The sequence below is a fragment of the Triticum aestivum genome, chromosome 7A (assembly GCF_018294505.1).
Source record: "Triticum aestivum cultivar Chinese Spring chromosome 7A, IWGSC CS RefSeq v2.1, whole genome shotgun sequence".
In the NCBI taxonomy this organism is placed as follows: domain Eukaryota; kingdom Viridiplantae; phylum Streptophyta; class Magnoliopsida; order Poales; family Poaceae; genus Triticum; species Triticum aestivum.
The window spans coordinates 732,257,226-732,278,082 of NC_057812.1; the positions used below are offsets into that span (position 1 = coordinate 732,257,226).

General features: G+C 44.6%; 2 protein-coding genes across 3 annotated transcripts; one reads left to right on the forward strand and one right to left on the reverse strand.

Moving 5' to 3' along the window:
• Window positions 1–4,423: 4,423 nt before the first annotated feature.
• LOC123149807 (aquaporin NIP1-3) lies at window positions 4,424–10,317 on the forward strand. 2 transcript variants are annotated; one of them, XM_044569544.1, is made up of 4 exons: window positions 4,424–4,673; window positions 5,096–5,518; window positions 5,615–5,676; window positions 9,788–10,317. In XM_044569544.1, exons 1-4 carry the CDS (start codon window positions 4,497–4,499, stop codon window positions 9,996–9,998), a joined length of 873 nt encoding a protein of 290 aa, XP_044425479.1. In that variant the 5' UTR covers window positions 4,424–4,496; the 3' UTR covers window positions 9,999–10,317. The 2 variants fall into 2 exon arrangements, with proteins under 2 accessions (XP_044425479.1, XP_044425480.1); XM_044569545.1 differs by lacking the exon at window positions 4,424–4,673 and having other exon boundaries at window positions 5,090–5,518.
• A 5,965-nt stretch (window positions 10,318–16,282) lies between these two features.
• On the reverse strand, window positions 16,283–19,087 carry LOC123149806 (uncharacterized). The gene is made up of 2 exons (XM_044569543.1): window positions 16,632–19,087; window positions 16,283–16,536 (listed from the first exon to the last, which is right to left on the reverse strand). Exon 1 carries the CDS (start codon window positions 18,917–18,919, stop codon window positions 16,727–16,729), a length of 2,193 nt encoding a protein of 730 aa, XP_044425478.1. The 5' UTR covers window positions 18,920–19,087; the 3' UTR covers window positions 16,283–16,536; window positions 16,632–16,726.
• Window positions 19,088–20,857: the final 1,770 nt, after the last annotated feature.

A 20,857-nucleotide genomic window follows, 5' to 3' on the forward strand; every position in this document is an offset into this window, starting at 1 on the left:
AAGCCAGACGGGACCTTCATACTGAGCAGGCATTCAAAGAATATTTCCTTCTCTTCTTTGGTAAGAGCGTAGCTGGCAGGACCTTCATACTGCTTTGGAGGCATGCCGTCTTTTTCGTGCAAACGTTGCAGGTCCTCCCATGCCTCTGGTGTATCTTTTGTCTTCCCATACACGCCCAAGAAGCCTAGCGGGTTCACTCAAAGGTTCTTCATCACGTGCATCACGTCGATTGAAGAGCGGACCTCTAGGTCTTTCCAGTAGGGTAAGTCCCAAAATATAGATTTCTTCTTCCACATGGGTGCGCGTCCCTCAGCGTTATTCGGAACAGATAGTCCGCCGGGACCCTTTCCAAAGATTTCGTGTAAATCATTGACCATAGCAAGTACGTGATTACCGGTATGCATGGCGGGCTTCTTCCGGTGATCTGCCTCGCCTTTGAAATGCTTGCCTTTCTTTCGACATTGATGGTTGGTCGGAAGAAATCGATGATGTCCCAAGTACACATTCTTCCTGCATTTGTCCAGGTATATACTTTCGGTGTCAGCTAAACAGTGCGTGCATGCGTGGTATCCCTTGTTTGTCTGTCCTGAAAGGTTACTGAGAGCAGGCCAATCGTTGATGGTTACAAACAGCAACGCATGTAGGTCAAATTCCTCCTGTTTGTGCTCATCCCACACACGTACACCTTTTTCAATCCACAGCTGTAAAAGTTCTTCAACTAATGGCCTTAGGTACACATCAATGTCGTTGCCGGGTTGCTTAGGGCCTTGGATGAGAATTGGCATCATAATGAACTTCCGCTTCATGCACATCCAAGGAGGAAGGTTGTGCATACATAGAGTCATGGGCCAGGTGCTGTGATTGTTGCTCTGCTCCCCGAAAGGATTAATGCCATACACGCTTAAACCAAACCATACGTTCCTTGGGTCACCTGCAAACTCAGCCGGGTACTTTCTCTCAATTTTTCTCCACTGCGACCCGTCAGCGGGTGCTCTCCACTTCCTGTCTTTCTTACGGTCCTCACTGTGCCATCGCATCCACTTGGCATGCTCTTTGTTTCTGAACAGTTGTTTCAACCGTGGTATTATAGGAGCATACCACATCACCTTCACAGGAACCCTCTTCCTGGGGGGCTAGCCGTCAACATCACCAGGGTCTTCTCGTCTGATCTTATACCGCAATGCACCGCATACTGGGCATGCGTTCAAATCCTCGTACGCACCGCGGTTGAGGATGCAGTCATTAGGGCATGCATGTATCTTCTGCACCTCCAATCCTAGAGGGCATACGACCTTCTTTGTTGCGTACGTACTGTCGGGCAATTCGTTATCCTTTAGAAGCTTCTTCTTCAATGTTTTCAGTAACTTCTCAAATCCTTTGTCAGGCACAACATTCTCTGCCTTCCACTGCAGCAATTCTAGTACGGTACGGAGCTTTGTGTTGCCATCTTCGCAATTGGGGTACAGCTCTTTTTTGTGATCCTCTAACATGCGATCGAACTTCAGCTTCTCCTTTTGACTTTCGCATCAACAATGACCCGGCGGAGATCATCATCGGGCACAATATTGTCTGGTTTCTCTTGATCTTCAGCAGCTTCCCCCATTGCAGCATCACCGTATTTCGGGGGCACATAGTTGTCATCGTCCTCTTCCTCTTTGTTGTCTTCCATCATAACCCCTATTTCTCCGTGACATTATAGCGTGGCATGAAACCCTTATAAAGCAGGTGACTGTGAAGGATTTTCCGGTCAGAGTAAGACTTCGTATTCCCACATATAGGGCATGGACAGCACATAAAACCATTTTGCTTGTTTGCCTCAGCCACTTCAAGAAAATTATGCACGCCCTTAACGTACTCGGAGGTGTGTCTGTCACCGTACATCCATTGCCGGTTCATCTGCATGCATTATATATAATTAAGTGTGTCAAAAACCATTACAGAACATCATGGATAGATAAGTGACCAAATTAATAGAAGTTCATCATCACATTAAAACCAAAGTACATACATAGTTCTCATTGAACAGCATATAGCTCTTCAGAGCATCTAATTAAACCATACATTGAAACTGTGTAAAACATTTCAATGCAACAACAAATGCGATCATAATCGCAACCAAGGTAACAAATGATCCAACGGCATAATGATACCAAGCCTCGGTATGAATAGCATATTTTCTAATCTTTCTAATCTTCAAACGCATTGCGTCCATCTTGATCTTGTGATCATCGACGACATCCGCAACATGCAACTCCAATATCATCTTCTCCTCCTCAATTTTTTTATTTTTTCCTTCAAGTAATTGTTTTCTCCTTCAACTAAATTTAACCTCTCGACAATAGGGTCGGTTGGAATTTCCGGTTCACATACCTCCCAGATAAATAAAATCTATGTCACGTTGGTCGGCATAATTATCATAAACAATAAATGAACCAAATAGTTATAAAAGGTAATATATACCACATCCGAATCATAGACAGGACGAGGGCCGACGGGGGCGGATACCAAAACCATCGCACTATATAATAACAAGCAATAATAAAAGTAAGAAAATTAGACAAGTACCTATCTAAAGTAAGAATTTTTTTTCTTTCAAAAAGAAGGTAAGAACAAGAGGCTCACCAGGGTGGTGCCGGCGACAAGATTGGCGCGGGCGATCGACGGCGGTGAAGACGGGGACGGGACGTGACGGGCCGGTAAACCTAGACAAATCTCGGGGGAAATGAAGCTTGGAGGTCGAGCTTCGAGAGGAGAAAGCTTAACTAGTGTGGCTCGGGCATTTCATCAAACACCTCATGTGCATAGGAGGTGAGCTAGAGCACCACAAAGCTCTCCCCTCGAGCGAGAAAAAACAGAGCACTGTGGAGTGCTCTGCTGCGGCGATGGGGTATATATAGGCAACTCATTGGTCCCGATTCGTGGCTGGAACCGGGACTAAAGGCCCACCATCTGTCCCGGTTCTAGGCACGAACCGGGACCAATGGCCACAGCCATTGGTCCCGATTCGTGCCTAGAACTGGAACAAATGGGTCCACACGAACCGGGACAAATGCCTCCCGAGGCCCGGCCGGCCCCGTGGGCGCACGAACCGGGACGTATGCCCTCATGGGTTCTGGTTCGTGACAGAACCGGGACTAATGGGCTGGCTAGGCCCCAACCAAAGCCCTGTTTTCTACTAGTGTCGGTCTGGTCGTTGCTCCTTGGGTGAGCCACTGAGGCATAGCAGATCTGCGTCCCGATGCTGGCGCAGTATGACTTGAAGAGGTTGCTTCGGGTTTTTTTTTCCTTTTTGTCTCGCCTACGCATAGCTTTGGTCTTATACAACTTGCTATTTCCCGGTGTGTTTTTTGTGCATATGTTTGCATTGGTTGTGTGCATCCCTACGCAGAGGCCAGGTGTGTGCATATTATGTTTGTAGTCTCTTGATGCTTCATTTTAGTCCAATAAAACTCACCCTTTGTCAAAAAAACGAGTTAATAAAATGCATCATTTATCGATTATTTTTTTGCCAATGAGCAAATAAAAGAGAAAATGTGAAGCAGGCTAATACGAGTGCTTGAAATTGGTTTTGGCTCCTTCCGGCCAATTGCGCAGGCAGTTCACACTTTGTGTTCCCACTTTGTGATAGCTACATCACCATTCGCCAAACTGCTTGAGAGAATACAAAACTGCCGACGAGCTAAGCAAACTTGATTCCATTTTCTCGTTCTTTGTAAGATCTGCACACGTGGTGTATATTCCACCAAAACGCGTAGAAGGTCAAACACTGGAGCATATAATTGCACGAGCAACGGCAACGTTGCACATTCGTAAAAAAGAATTTTTTTTTAAAAAAACGCCAACGTTGCAGCCAAGGTCTGATTGATTCTGAAATACTGTAGATCAGATTTGGTGGAGAAGGATAATCTGAAAGCGATAAGCATGAACGTTGCGCCCCATAAGATAATTTTATCCTGCTCCACCAGTACCATCTATTGCAGGGACCAAATGTAAGCATCAACGTTACAATCCTATCCTCCCTACTAAAATAGAGCGGCGAATTCCGTTCGGCACCAAATCGAAATGGACAGATAGAAGGGAACACAAAGGAACGCACCACTTGTTTCTGATTTACACTTTTCCGTGAAGCGATCGAGGAGCATCCTGGATGCCGTGAACATCCCGGTAAAGCACATGGACTAGTCTACTTTATGGTACGATGATCCTCCTATTTGGCCCGTTTTGTTTGTGACACATATGAGACACGGACATCATATGCATTCTTCAAAGAAACTTCGTAGCTACCGTCTCCGGGCATTAGGAGGGTTCGTGATTCGGTGGTCAACGCAAGAAATCACAAGATAACATTTGCTAGAACACGTGGACCTCGCTGTCTAGCTGGAGGATGGGAGCCTGGAACCCATAAATAGCAGAAGCCAGCGTATTGAAACAAAAGAGACACAGAGAGAGAGGGGCAGAGCGGAGCGGGAGGTTGGAGGAGAGCTGAAGACGTGCGCATGGCAGGAGGAGAGCATGGAGCTGGAGCTAATGGCCTGCAAGACCAGGACCTCACCGGAGCTTTGGAGGAAGGAAGAGGAGGAGTGAATCAACCAGCAGGGTGCGAGAATTCAGGGGAGCAAGCTCTGAGCAGCACCAGCAATCAGCCCATGCTCTCCGTCCAGTTCGTGCAGAAGGTATGTATGTTTGCGTATGCAACCATGGATTGTTTTTCATCCACGGATTTTTATTCTTGTTTTCGTTTCTGAGAATCCTTATGCGGTCCGGGCAAGCATGATTATCCATCCAGCACAAAGTAGTTGCAGCTGTCGTGAACGCCATAGCTGAGGTAAGAGAGAAAAACAGGGCAGAGTTCAAACACTAGAAGAGTCAAACAAATGGACAAACACGACAGCTTTCCACGCTGCAATATCCAAACGCAGCAATATTGTAACGTTGCGGCTAAAGCAAAATTCCAAAGGACCAGTTGTTTGGGTTTGAAAGTGTCGCCTACTGGTACTGGTTTATTCTGAGCCTCTGGGCAACTTGGACAAGCGAGCAAATAATCTATCTATCCATCTGAAGGCGACATTCATTCTTGGATCATGGGCGCATGCAGATCCTGGCCGAGATCTTCGGCACCTACTTCCTCATCTTCGCCGGCTGCGCGGCGGTGGCCGTGAACAAGAGGACGGCCGGCACGGTGACGTTCCCGGGCATCTGCATCACCTGGGGCCTGGCCGTCATGGTCATGGTCTACTCCGTCGGCCACATCTCCGGGGCGCACTTCAACCCCGCCGTCACGTTTGCCTTCGCCACCTGCGGCCGCTTCCCGTGGAGGCAGGTCCCGGCCTACGCGGCGGCCCAGGTGATCGGGTCGACGGCGGCGAGCATCACGCTGCGGCTGCTGTTCGGCGGCGAGCCGGAGCACTTCTTCGGGACAGTGCCGTCGGGGTCGGACGTCCAGTCGCTGGTGCTCGAGTTCATCATCACCTTCTACCTCATGTTCGTCGTCTCCGGAGTCGCCACCGACAACAGAGCCGTAAGTAATCCTTGCCCTAGCCATTGATTTAGTTTTCTGCTCAACTATATGAATTGGTTCGCACCACCATTGATTTTCCCCTCTCACTCCAAGCAGATTGGTGAGCTCGCCGGTCTGGCCGTTGGAGCTACCGTGCTACTAAACGTGCTCTTTGCCGGGTATTCCACGATAACTACTCTATTTTACTCGCCATTTTTGGACTTTGGTTGTCAGCAAAGTCATCTTTTGATTGAAACATGTTATTTGTGTAGAGGATTGATTGAAACATATTCATGGGTTCCTTTCTTACACATATGGTGCTTTTAGCCTCTAGTTATCTCCTAGTGTGAACAATTAATCGATGATTTGCCCTAAAGAAAACTATTTGCACAACAAAACCCGTTTCAAATACTCCACAAACCAGCATGGTGTCCCACCAGATGCCACGCCCATGTGGCGAACAACTCAGATGCCATGTCAAACGATACTGGAACTATTTGGAACCATAACATAGAATTAGATAATTGCCGAATAAATATAATTGTAGGTTAGCCCACTATTGTACGTCTGCCATTTGTACATTGGCGTGCTAAAAGTTTAGTGAGTTTTGTATGCAATCACCGTATCACATATCATTTTAGTGTTAATCTGATTGTGTACAAAAAAATGGATTTTATTAGGTGAAACAACACAGAAAATATATCGGAATTGCAATGTGGAAGTACAATTAAAGGATCTTTAAGTTGCATTAAGTAACCATAAATTACGATCTGGAATTAGAAAAGTTTGGTGTATACAATTTAAATTATCTCTACTATAGGAGAGAGTTGTGGTCATATGCCTGTTGGTGAAGCCTCCCCTCTCCCACTCATGCATTAGCTAATAAAATCAAATAAAATATTTTGCAGCGCCACCTTTGGCGGGCGTGGGGTAGTTGTATTAAATCAATCAAATTAAGTAAAAACATTCTAGCTATATGTTGGACACGAGCAATCAAATCAAATATTTTGATTAACTCAATCAAATTAAATCACTTCCTTCATTAGAATGTGGCGGGTGTAAGGTTTATTTCGAACATGACCAATGTTGAACCACTAGAATATGTATGACCTTATTGCAATGCATTAACAATTAGCTAGTTATATCTATTGATTTTGAGAACAAGTGAGATTAACTTGAAAACAGTGGGGGTATGTGTCTTTTATTTAAGAGAATTCATGTAATTGTTTTTAAATATTTGTGTGGCGTGGGATATTGGGATCAATGTGTTGATTGGGTCAGCATCCACATGGCCTAACAACTGGGCGTGCCTGTAGATTGGTTTTTTCTTAGAAAAACTAGTATATGTCCTGTTGACGTATAATGTGTTGTCTAGTTTCTTTTATCAGATCGGTCTGATGGATGAATTGGTTAGGTGCATAAACTTACAACCAACCGGTTCAGGGTTCAAAACCCAGTAAATGCAATAATATTGAATCCGGCTGGCGTAATTATATTGCAGCCCACTTTCGGTCCACGTGTAGACCTGAGGGAGCCACACGTGAGGGGGCGTGCCTGTAGTCTCTTCCATCAGATCGGTTTTTTGGTTGCATTGGCTAGAGCATGCACTTCTACATGTCCGAATAGTTGCGTCGCCATGTACAGCAAATGCACATCCCAGGCCATGAATGGAGTTGTTGTCACGCCCCGGTCCATTAGTCTCTTCCATCAGATCGGTTTTTTGGTTGCATTGGCTAGAGCATGCACTTTTACATGTCCGAATAGTTGCGTCGCCATGTACAGCAAATGCACATCCCAGGCCATGAATGGAGTTGTTGTCACGCCCCGGTCCATTAGTCTCTTCCATCAGATCGGTTTTTTGGTTGCATTGGCTAGAGCATGCACTTCTACATGTCCGAATAGTTGCGTCGCCATGTACAGCAAATGCACATCCCAGGCCATGAATGGAGTTGTTGTCACGCCCCGGTCCATTAGTCTCTTCCATCAGATCGGTTTTTTGGTTGCATTGGCTAGAGCATGCACTTCTACATGTCCGAATAGTTGCGTCGCCATGTACAGCAAATGCACATCCCAGGCCATGAATAGAGTTGTTGTCACGCCCCAGTCCATTAGTCTCTTCCATCAGATCGGTTTTTTGGTTGCATTGGCTAGAGCATGCACTTCTACATGTCCGAATAGTTGCGTCGCCATGTACAGCAAATGCACATCCCAGGCCATGAATGGAGTTGTTGTCACGCCCCGGTCCATTAGTCTCTTCCATCAGATCGGTTTTTTGGTTGCATTGGCTAGAGCATGCACTTCTACATGTCCGAATAGTTGCGTCGCCATGTACAGCAAATGCACATCCCAGGCCATGAATAGAGTTGTTGTCACGCCCCAGTCCATTAGTCTCTTCCATCAGATCGGTTTTTTGGTTGCATTGGCTAGAGCATGCACTTCTACATGTCCGAATAGTTGCGTCGCCATGTACAGCAAATGCACATCCCAGGCCATGAATGGAGTTGTTGTCACGCCCCGGTCCATTAGTCTCTTCCATCAGATCGGTTTTTTGGTTGCATTGGCTAGAGCATGCACTTCTACATGTCCGAATAGTTGCGTCGCCATGTACAGCAAATGCACATCCCAGGCCATGAATAGAGTTGTTGTCATGCCCCAGTCCATTAGTCTCTTCCATCAGATCGGTTTTTTGGTTGCATTGGCTAGAGCATGCACTTCTACATGTCCGAATAGTTGCGTCGCCATGTACAGCAAATGCACATCCCAGGCCATGAATGGAGTTGTTGTCACGCCCCGGTCCATTAGTCTCTTCCATCAGATCGGTTTTTTGGTTGCATTGGCTAGAGCATGCACTTCTACATGTCCGAATAGTTGCGTCGCCATGTACAGCAAATGCACATCCCAGGCCATGAATAGAGTTGTTGTCACGCCCCAGTCCATTAGTCTCTTCCATCAGATCGGTTTTTGGTTGCATTGGCTAGAGCATGCACTTCTACATGTCCGAATAGTTGCGTCGCCATGTACAGCAAATGCACATCCCAGGCCATGAATGGAGTTGTTGTCACGCCCCGGTCCATTAGTCTCTTCCATCAGATCGGTTTTTTGGTTGCATTGGCTAGAGCATGCACTTCTACATGTCCGAATAGTTGCGTCGCCATGTACAGCAAATGCACATCCCAGGCCATGAATAGAGTTGTTGTCACGCCCCAGTCCATTAGTCTCTTCCATCAGATCGGTTTTTTGGTTGCATTGGCTAGAGCATGCACTTCTACATGTCCGAATAGTTGCGTCGCCATGTACAACAAATGCACATCCCAGGCCATGAATGGAGTTGTTGTCACGCCCCAGTCCATTAGTCTCTTCCATCAGATCGGTTTTTTGGTTGCATTGGCTAGAGCATGCACTTCTACATGTCCGAATAGTTGCGTCACCATGTACAGCAAATGCACATCCCAGGCCATGAATGGAGTTGTTGTCACGCCCCGGTCCATTAGTCTCTTCCATCAGATCGGTTTTTTGGTTGCATTGGCTAGAGCATGCGCTTCTACATGTCCGAATAGTTGCGTCGCCATGTACAGCAAATGCACATCCCAGGCCATGAATGGAGTTGTTGTCACGCCCCGGTCCATTAGTCTCTTCCATCAGATCGGTTTTTTGGTTGCATTGGCTAGAGCATGCACTTCTACATGTCCGAATAGTTGCGTCACCATGTACAGCAAATGCACATCCCAGGCCATGAATGGAGTTGTTGTCACGCCCCGGTCCATTAGTCTCTTCCATCAGATCGGTTTTTTGGTTGCATTGGCTAGAGCATGCGCTTCTACATGTCCGAATAGTTGCGTCGCCATGTACAGAAAATGCACATCCCAGGCCATGAATGGAGTTGTTGTCACGCCCCAGTCCATGACGGCCATGGCCTATGTAGTATGGGGTTGTCTTCGCCTCTGCATCGGAATAAGGTTGAAGTACGTGGTAAAAGAGTTTTTCCCCTTAAAATCAGCTAAGCGCTGACACTCGATAGTGGGTAAAAATATTGAGTTTAGGCTATAAATATCTTTAAAATAGTGATATGCAAGTAGTTTTCATGATAATCTACTAGTTTGTCAACATATGGAAAGAAAACACTAAGCATTAACTGTTGCATAGAAGCGGTTGGAATTTTGTAATATTTTATTGCATTCTACCATTATGTTTCGTGAAAAGAACCTGGTACTAAAATATCCCAGACTGATTTTTGTCATTCAATTATATTAAGAAAGTAATAATTTTCCGAACACGGACTGTGATGTGCAGGCCTATATCAGGAGCATCCATGAACCCTGCTAGAACCATCGGTCCAGCGATGGTCCTCGGCCGCTACACCGGCATTTGGGTCTACATCATCGGGCCTGTTAGCGGCGCCGTTTCAGGCGCGTGGGCTTACAACCTCATACGGTTTACCAATAAGCCACTGCGAGAGATCACCAGGACTGGGTCCTTCTTGCGAAGTGCAAGGATGAGCTAGTTGTTTTCACATTGTTATTGCTTGTAGGTAGTGAGTGTTGATGCTTTCACAGTGTTGTTGCTTGTTGGTAGTGAGTGTTGATGAAATGTTCTTGTAATTCTCCGACCGCACTGTAAATTGATGAAATGTTGATGCTTACACTGTGACGATTTTCTCTCTAAGAAAGAAATGGGCACGCCATGTTGACTGTAACTATTGCATCGCGCGCGCCCTGTGGATTGTACTCTAGCCGCGTTGTAGGCACTATGGGGCTGGCACAATACAATGGCCGCACGCGATATCATTTCTATGCTTTTTACCAGGGTTTTCACATTTTCTGCATCAGTTTTCTTTGGTTTTCCCTTTTTTTTCTTAGGTTTTCTTTATTTCTTTTTTTGGGGTTCTTAACACATGTCCAATCTTTTTCATACGCATTGTATATATTTTGTATGCATCAACAACATTTTCTTATACATGCTTAACATTTTCTAAATACATGATCAAGATTTTTTTTTCAAATATATGTTTGATATCTACATTGTTGCATAATCAGTGTACAATTTTTCATATGCATCTAAAATAATTTTTATATATGCTAACGCGGTGTAAAAAATTCAAAAATGTTAACCTGGTGTAAAAAAATTACCATAGTTTTAAAGAGTATTTATAGCATTCAGAAAGAAAGAGTAAAAAAATGTCACGCGCTTCAAAAGAATGTGTGTAACATTATAAAAAAAATGTTAAATATGTATTTGTTTTCCATGGTAATATGTGTCTTATTCATATAGTAAAGATCAGTACAATCCACATAGACAGTGACCTGACAAAACTGAAAAAATAGCAGAACGCTAGCCTATGCACAATCAAGGTCTTGCTATAGGAGCGCCGGCCAAAAAAATGTATAAATGAACATTAAAAAGGGGGACTAACTAGGAAGTTTGGCCGGCCCAATACTGACGACTGGGAGGACGCTCCTACAGCCAAGAAAGAAAATTACAACCACGACACCTTCGAGCTCGACTCCAATGTGCGTCATTTCCCTGCAGCGTTTATATCTCGAATTAATTCAGCAAGACGAGAGGGAAGCCTCATGTTGAGTGACTCCAATGTGCGTTACTTCCCAATGAATGGTGCTAGCGAGGGATCGATCCTAGGATCAACTAGTTGCTTCCCAGAGCGGGGAGCCAGTACACTAAACACAAATTATTGTTCACTGTGTAGAGCGCGTCCTACTAGAAGGAAAATAAGCTGGGTTTTACCCTATTTACTTTTTTCCTGTTTTTACTTTTCTTTCTTTCGTTTTCCTTATTTTTACTCGGTTTTCTCCTGGTTTTTTTCTTTTTCCTATTTTTTCTTTGGTTTTCTTATTTCTTCTCCATTTTTTTGTTTTACTTTGTTTCTTTCATTGTTTTTATCGGTTTTCCTTTTCTTACGCATTTTCCTTTCTTCGGTTTTTTGTTTATTTCTTGGTTTCCAATGCTTTTTTTCGTTTTTTTCATTTTTTATGCATTTGTTTCTTCGGTTTTATTTTCATTTTCATTTTTCTTTGGTTCTTTTGTTTCTTTTTGGTTTTCTTTGTTCTTTTGGTATTTATTAAAAAAAATTATATGTCAACAACATTTTTCTAATACATGTCTAACATTTTTCCAATGCAAATTTAACATCTTTTAATACATGGTGAACATTTTTTCTATACACATTTTTAGGAAACATAAATACCTGTTCAACATTCTCGTATACATGATCAACGTTTTTTCAAATTCTTGTTCAATATTTTTGAAATACATGATCAACATTTTTCAAACACTTGTCAACATTTTTTTCAAATACTTGCTGAGCGAGTATTTGAAGGCCCAGCTCGCTCGCCCTTCAGCGAGTCCGAAGCTAGTCACTTCCCTGGAGCGAAGGCAGAGACCGAGCGAGCAAAACTCGCTAATAGGCTGGCCCAAACGTGCTACATCTCACAGCCCGGATAGCTTGGGCCTTGAGGGAGCTTGGGGCCGGCCGGATGATTTACTGGGCCCAGTTGGGAGGGGAGACCAAAGCAGAAAAATATGGTCCATGTCCGGAAATTCCCCGTCCTCACTCACTCACTCGAGCTCTCACCAAGGGAAGGGAAGAAGAGAAGGGGGTCCAGCTCGAGAAAATCTATTCTCCGACCGCGTCGTTGGTTCTGCTGGAGATCCGTGCATGCAAGTAGCCTTCCTCGTATACGTGTAGCTGGTATCTACCATTCGCATTAATAGCCTCATATCACCACATCGGTTATCAATCCACTTTATGCCATGCATGCGTCCTTCTTTTTCTTTTTTCCTGTTCACAACAGGCTACTATATGAAAATATGTTCATGATTGATCTTGTTTTAAAGGCCACGTTGTCAAGAATTCAAATATATAAGAAGATTTTAAAATGAGGTATTTATTCAAAAGAATGAATATCTCACAAGAAAATAAAATGTTGGCTTTTGTATTTTTTTGAACAACAGAAGGCGCACAAAGCGCCAAACTTTACTATTCAGCTCAATAACAGTGTACAGCATGGATTACAAATCCCTGGAACTAAAAATTGGAAAGAAGAGAAACTACAGGGCAAGATCCATTTCGATGAGCTGAGGCAAAACAGCATATGTCAGGTCCTAGATAAGGCCTAAGAACCTGTTGAGCCATATTGTGGGCAATCCCATTGATCTCCCTAGAAATGTGAAACACCTGAGCATGAAGATCAGAGGAGAAGAAGAAAAATTCAGCTAGTATTTTCCTGATAGCCCAGGGGATGGCAACATCAGAAGCCTTAGAAGAAGCAGCAAACGATGCCAAAGAGAGGCAGTCGGTGAGGAAAGTAGGTTGAGAAATGTTAAGGCGATTAGCCACTTGAGCCGCCAAGAGAAGAGCCAAAGCTTCCGCTTTCAAAGGAGAATCTGTATCCGCAGAAGACGCTTGAACCTGAACATTGATTTCTGTCGGATCTTGTGGCAAACAAAGGTAGACTCCGATGCCAGTAGCCACCATTCCTTGAGTTAAACCAGGGATTTTTTTACACCTGAAAGCTGCATCAGAGTAAACTCTTGGTCCTGTTAGCAGAAGATCAGACTTAATTGTTTTTCCCTGCATAGGTAGCTGGTTAACAGTAGGCACAACACAAACAACGTTATTTTGGAGAGAAACATGCATATTATCATTCAATTCAACATCGAGAGCTTTAGCAGCAATATGAATTTGATAGGGAAGAGCTCTCTTCCTGTTGAAAAGATGGTCATTCCGAGCTTTCCATAGGCACCACAAAAAATTGAGAATGTTAGGCACAGATGCATGGGAATGAATCATGTTAATTAAAGCATGTAAAACGCTGTGAATAGTAGGATTGGCTTGAATTAGTGCATCCGTTCTAATGCACCAAGGAGAAGAGAACCAAGCAGCTCTAGCGAAGTCGCAAAGAAAAAACAAATGCATCTCATCTTCTTGCTGTCCACATCTGCAACAAAATTGAGAGATATGTAGAGAAAAGCGGCCAGCTCTCAAACCTGTGGGAAGGGCCTCCCTAAGAAGCCTCCAAGCAAAAGTCTTGACTCTAGGAATTATTGTCTTTTGCTTCCAAATCAGCTTTAGAAGATTTTTAATCTGCAAAGGAACTTGAGAAGGAGCAGATCTAGGATTAGCATGAATGTCCTGCAAGCACAATTTATAAGTGGATTTGGAAGTACAATTGCCATTAGGTGTTATATCCCAACAAAGTATATCCGGACAGTTCTCTTGAATAATATCAGTTTGAATAATAGCATTAGCAAGAGGCTGTCGGAAAAGAGAAAAAATCAAATTATTATCCCAAATTTTGGTTCCAGGAACCCAAAGATCTTTAACAAGAGAAGGGTAAACATAACCTAAAGGCTGAACAATAAGGTGATCATAAACAGTAGTCCAAAGAGAGCACCAGGGAGTGCTCCATATAGAAACATTACCTTGAGTGAGCTGATAGAAAGAATGAGCTTTGAGTTTTGGAAGCATTTTAAGAATGGCAGACCAAAAAGCAGATTTTGGAGTGGACGAGCTAGCCAGCCAAATCGAAGTATCAAAGAAATATTTAGATTTAAGGACCAAATGAAGATGAGAGGAAGGATCTTTAGCCAGACGCCAAGCAGCTGCAAGAATCAACCCTTCATTAACCGCTTGCAAATTCCTAATACCAAGCCCACCTTCCTGCTTTGAATTGCAAATATCCTTCCAAGCGCGAAGACACAAACCCCTGGTGGAATTATTTTCCCTAATACCTGTCCACCAAAAGTTCCTAATAATAGTAGTGAGTTTGGCTAAAAGTTTTTTGGAGAACAAAATGTTAGCCATATAGTAAACAGGAATAGCAGAGAAAACAGATTTGATCAACTCAAGCCTAGCTGCATGAGAAAGCATGTTAGCCTTGTAAGCCGGTAGCTTATTCAGAAATTTATCTAAAACAAAATTATAGGCAGCAGATCTATTCTTAGCAGGAAGAATAAGAGGGTGACCCAGATGAGAAAAATGAGCCTCCATGTTAGAAACAGGGAAAATCTGCTTAATATCATGAGCTACAGCCTGACTAACACGAGAGCTGAAGATAATGGCAGATTTCGCCCAGTTAGGAGTTTGCACAGAAATAGAACAGAAATGATGGATAATTTGGGCCATAGCATTTGCCTCTTGAACCGAAGCTTGCCCACAAACTAATAAATCATCTGCAAACAAGAGAGAATGAATAGGAGGGCAACCTGGTCCAAGAGAAATACCCTGCAAATGATTATCAGCCAGAGCATCATTAAGAGCAAGAGACAATTCATTAATGGCCAAAACAAACAAATAAGGGGACATAGGACAACCTTGGCGAATACCCCTAGCGCTTTTAAATTTATGAGAATGTTTACCATTAATAACCACAGAGAAAGTGGGTGTGGAAATGCATTCATAGATCAAATTTATGAAATGACCATGCAGACCTTTACGAGCAAGAGCTGAAACTATGAAGCTCCATTCTAAACGATCAAAAGCTTTCGCAAGATCAATTTTAAGCATGAAAGCAAGTTGATTCCAGGATTTAAGAGCAAAAGAATGGGTGATTTCCTGAGCAATAATAATATTATCACTAATCCTTCTACCCTCAATAAAAGCCTGTTGAGCATGGTCAATAAAATCAGGGAGAAGAGGCTTGAGGCGATTAGCTAAGGATTTGGCAATGATTTTGTATATGACATTACAAAGGCTAATGGGACGATAATCCATAGGAACCTGGGGAACCAGTTTTTTTGGAATGAGAGCAATGTTAGTGTCACTAATATGAGGTGGCAATATACCTGATTTATAAAAATTAACCACCAACTGGGTGACCTCATCTCCTATCCAATCCCATACAGCTAGATAAAACTCAACATTGAAGCCATCCGGCCCTGGCGAAGCATTCAACTTCATATCCTTCAAGATCTGCAATACTTCACTTTTATCTGGAATTAGATAAGTGGGATCCAAAGAGCCGTCAGGAAACTGTGAAGCAAGAAAAGGTCTTCCAGAATTAACATTAGGAGACGAAAAGATATATCTGAAATAGTTAACAAAAGTGTTAGCAATGAGATCAGGTCTGAAATGCAAAACATCATTTTCATCTTTAATAGAGCAAATGGTATTCCTCTTCCTCCTCTTGAGAACAGCTTGATGAAAAAATTTAGTATTACGATCACCACCAGTAGCCCAACCCTTCTTGCTTCTTTGCTTATAAAAGCTATTAAGTTGATTGAGAACATGCTCATACCTGAGGGTTAGTTGTTGCTCCAGATTATGATCTTGTTGTTTCCAAGGAAGCATTTGAATTTGATTAATACGGGACTCCAACTCCTGCAGTTCTAGTTGAAAGGGTTTCTTCTTCCTACACCATTTTTTCAAAGATCCTGCCAAAGAAGTGGTTTTTGCAACAAAAGAGGTAGATCTAACATTGTTCCAGGAAGATTTAGCAAAACTATTAAAATCTTTCTCCATTAACCACCAATTCTCAAATTTGAAGGATTGCCTAGGTTTAACAAAACTACCATCCGTGGAAATGAGAATGGGAGCATGGTCACTAAGGATGATAGGCAAGTTAAGCACCTTAGAGTTTGGATACAGAGCACACCAATCTGCATTAACAAGACAACGATCTAAACGTCTGTAAATAGGCCTAATCGTGTGCTGCCTATTACGCCAAGTGTAAGCAGGACCACTAAAACCAATGTCAAAGAGGCCACAATTTTTAATCATAGCACGAAAAGCAGACAAACGATAATAATTAACAGTACCATTGCAACCATCCGTATCATACAAAATATCGTTAAGATCACCCATACAGATCATGGGTTTGCCAAAGTTATCATACACAAAAGTGGAGATCTGATTCCAAATGTCACTAGTCTGCCTATGGTAGGGGTCACCATATATACAAACCAAACAAAAGTGAACCCCCGAGGCTAGATGAACTACATCCGGTAAGATAAAGTGGAAGGAAGAACTACGAACAGAAACCTTAAGATCGTCATTCCACATAAGCCAGAGCCCTCCTGAAGCCCCTCTAGAAGGAACAACAAAACTGTCAGCCACCTCAAACCTCTTTACAAGATCAACAGAACAAACTTTGGAAGATTTGATTTCTGAAACAAAAATTACCTGAGCTTTTGTAGAGCGAACCAGATTGGCCAGGAACAACATTCGATCATTGCCAAGGTCTCGGCCCATACCTCGGCAATTCCATGCTATTGCTTTCATGGCGCCCGAGGCGCGTTAGGGCCATGCGCCGTTGCCCGAGGAAAGGATTCAGCCACCCTCTTATCCATACCAACATTCAATTCCATGTTTTCTCCAACTTGATCATTCCGAAGATCCAATGTATTGCCTTGGCCAGAGGAACTAAAGTCATCTTGTTTTTTCATTGCGGTTTGAATTCTGGGGCTATGTTCGCCCATATCAACATGCAGACCTTTTCCACTGTCACGCTTCCAAGTGGAGGAACAAGCGCGATTGCACATAACCCCATGCATATTGGAACACAAACCTCCATATCCCCTGGCCGGAGGAATATCCCATCTGCTATAGCGATATCGATGGTAGCCACCCTGAGATGTTGCGGATCCAAAAGGCGAAGAACCGTCCAAAGTCCTTCCTCTCCCTGTACTAGCAGGCACTGTGAAGGCTCCCATACCACTAGTTGCAGATGGCTGTGGAGAGAGAACTTGCCTAACAGGCGGAGCTCCGAGCACCGAATCAGACTGATCTTCTGCCCTCCCACGACCTCCATGGATGCTGGCCTTCTTCGCCGGCGGAACCGGAAGCCCAAACAGCGACTCTGGCAGCCTCTTGGGACTGGATCTGAGCGGAGAGGGGACAGGGAGAAGAGGCGGAGGCGAGGAAGGCACAACACCTGGGAAGATGGATGGATTAGCAGGAGCTTTCCCACATGGATTATAGTCTTCCTTAGTAGCCTGAATAGCAGATGAGGGGCCAGTATCTGAGATGTGAGTTGCAGGCAGAGCACACAAAATGGAGATTTGTGATGGATTAGGAATAACAGCACCCTGCTGTACTGGAGTGTGCAAGCCTTGAATTTGAACTCCTCCTGCGTTATTGTCCGGAACAGAGGCCGTCTCCATATTAACTACAGTTGATGGCACCGCTGAAATCTTAACAGCGTCGCTCTGACTCGGGCACTGACCCTGACTATAGCTACACCTCGTAGCCATACCTCCCATCTGATTCTGCAATATCTGTAGTTCTGCATTTGTAGATGAACCACCTTCTTCTATCCTTCTAATTTGCTCATTAATCTTAGAAAGAGATAATTCTTTTTGATTAGCTTCCTCCGCATCCGCGCTATCCACAGCTATCCCCTTGCCCTTAGGGTGTTCTATGAACTGCTTCTGCAATCTGGCTAACTGAGGATTTACAAAAAATGAGAATGAATTTGCTTTGCACAGATTACGTTCTTCTGAAAGAGAAGGAATCAAATCTGCAGCAGTCATCCACTGGCCAAATTTATTTGGGGAGATACCCTCCAAAGAGACTTGAAGCCTACTCCTTGAAATAAGGACACTGTTTCTAGCTTTGCAATGCTGGACGCTATGAAACATAATTCCACAAAAAGTACAGATTCTGCCAATCTTCTCGTAGAACAAATAGGCCCAACCAGCAGAGTCTTCGCCATAAGAAACCCAAACTTTATCTTTCACAGGTCTACTGATCTGAGCTTTAATAGTACCCCAAATGTATTCCTGCCTAGCCGAAATCATACTCTTGTTAATCGGATGAAACTCTGAAATCTGCCCCACTTTTTGCAGGATGCTTGCTAACAGTGCTTGGGTTCTAAACCTGATGGGGATACCATAAATCCGAACAGTGACATAAATTGAATCAAACTTGTAGTCCTGAATATTCTTATCTTGTTCCTCCGGATCCATCCATTCAATCAAAAAGTTGCCTGAACCCATGCTCCAAGGCTGACGAGTAATCACAAACATAACAGCTTCCAAAGAGCGGAAGTGCGCCACAAAAACATACCTTGATAATTGAGATATACCGTAATAATTATCCCTCCATGCTCTAGCCATAGATTGTTGCACAGCCTGAAGAGAAAGAACTCTGATTGGACCTCCAGTAGAAGCAAGCTTCATCAATATATTAAACTCTGCATCCTGTCCTTCCTCATGTGCCTGGTTCTCAGCCTGAACATGAACAAATTCCGGCTCACTGATTGAAAGCGCTTGCATGGTGAGCTCAATCCCAGGATCTGGCGCTATCGAGCGAGAGGGGAGATGAGCCCCCTGAATAGCTCCACTTCCCCCCGGCCTATCCGCATGAGGGCACACAAGATCTGGTGCTAGCAGATTAGGTCGACCTGCCCTTGGCTTATCCGCCTGCGGCCGCACAGGCGCACCCTCAACACCAGCATCCTGACCCTCCATTACTCGCTGGATAGAGCGACTTAGAGCAGAGAAGGAGAAAGGGATCTAGGAAGGAAAAGGAGGCTGGAAAATAGAAGGAGATCAGAGATAAGGAGAAGATTTGGGCGGAGAAAGAGGAGGAAAGCAGAGCAGAGGAAAAGGAGAGAAGGCTAGAGCGGCAAAAGGCCAGTCCAGAAGCGTCTCCAGTCGGCTACCGTCGTCATGTTGGCTTTTGTATGGATAATTGATTACGCACAGGGGATGACTGTTGCATGTATCACTATTCCACCATTAATGCTCTAGGACAATTATTAGGTGTATCTCACAGAGCATACGTGGTATTGTACAGAGGACCATGCACGGGAGGAAAATCCAGTATCGGTCCAGCTCGCCACCTTGACCTTCTCCGCCGCCTTCTTTTTTTTAGACTAACAGGAGGGCAGAAAACACCCCCCGGCTCCACCATTTTCCATTGAAAAACGTGAAACCAGGTACAACGAAAGACACCCTTCTCCGCCGCCTTCTTCCGCGACGCAGGTGAGCTGCCCGCCGTCTCTCTCTCTCTCTCTTCTCCGGTGCGTCCCCTTCTGCAGCAGTCCTACGCTCAGATCAAACAGAGGCGGCCGAACGCACACTCGCGGTGAGGGTAATCCCGTCCTTCGTGTACTCTATGGTGATGGCCGCTGAGGGTAAACCAACCCGTCCTCGTCTCACTTTTCGCCGCGAGGTGGTTCAGTTGTGGCGCGCGCGCACACACACACACAAACAGAGCAACTGCAGCTGAGAAGCTTCTCAGCACTTTTTACCGCAACACAATGCACAATCAATTGCATTCACAATCACACAAGTGCATTCACGTTGCACTGTCAAATGTGTGACTACAATCAGCTGCGAGCTAGTAACAATTTGTGCTTGCTTGTCTTCTTGATTTCAGCTGCTCGACCCGGGCACGAGAGGCGCGACCCTGCTCGAGTATCTGCCGGAGGAGATCATTGACAAGATACTCATCAGGCTGCCGTCCAAGGACGTCGGCACGTCGTGGCGCAGCGCGACGTCCACGCCTGCATTCGTGCTCGAGCACCGCCGCCGCCAGCCGTCGCTCCCCATCGTCGACGGGCACGGGCGGCCCTCCAGCCTCGTCGTTGTTTCTCTAGAAGCCGGTGCCGGAGCCTCCCATCAACAACTCTGGCCCTTCCTCCCAGGCTCCGAGCACCATTGTAGGAATCAGAGTCATTCCGATGGATGCGCGGTCCCACTCAGCCGTACCATTGTAGGAAGTTGTTCGACATGGAGGGGACACTTGCTTTCTGGGGCGGCTCGACCCCCAGGTCCACTTCTATGGATGTCTGGGTGATGCAGGATTATGAGGCTGGAACATGGGCTTTTGAGTACCGGATTGACATGTCAAGAAAATTTTGTTCGGCTTCTTCCAAAAAGAAACCGAGAATATCATCTGATTCCACGGTGCGGTTGTTGAACGATATGGCTGTGCTTAACAAGCGAGAGTTGTTGATCATGTTTAACAGAAAACATGTGTTGCGCTGCGATGTTGATGGCAAGTTCTTAGGCATTGTGCACATTGGAAAGAGCCACTACTGCATGTTGCTTACTCACCACCGCCTCCAGGAGAGCATTGTTCCGATTCCAGGCCATGATGCGATGCAAGAAAAAGATGAGGATTGAGGAGCCTCCATTCTCCTGAATGACCATGGCTCCTGCTCTGCTTTTCCCTTGGATTGAGAGCATGCCGTTTGTTCCTGGCTCTTCTTACTTGTACTGCCAGTCAAACATTCGGTGCTTGCTATGATGTCTTGATCATCTTGTTAAGCTTCCGAATTATGGAGTATCGACCTATGGTATTACCTAGAACTGCCTATTTATAATTGTTCCTCCCTGCCTCCCCAATTTACTTTAGTTTTGGCATGGTTAAGATGCACAGATGACATCGTTCGGATGGGC

Coding starts and splice junctions, on each gene's coding strand:
- LOC123149807 (XM_044569544.1), top strand. CDS start 4,497: ATGGCAGGAGGAGAGCATGGAGCTGGAGCTAATGGCCTGCAAGACCAG. Junction 4,674..5,095: donor CCGTCCAGTTCGTGCAGAAG/GTATGTATGTTT, acceptor GGGCGCATGCAG/ATCCTGGCCGAGATCTTCGG. Junction 5,677..9,787: donor CTAAACGTGCTCTTTGCCGG/GTATTCCACGAT, acceptor TGTGATGTGCAG/GCCTATATCAGGAGCATCCA.
- LOC123149806 (XM_044569543.1), bottom strand. CDS start 18,919: ATGGAGGGTCAGGATGCTGGTGTTGAGGGTGCGCCTGTGCGGCCGCAG.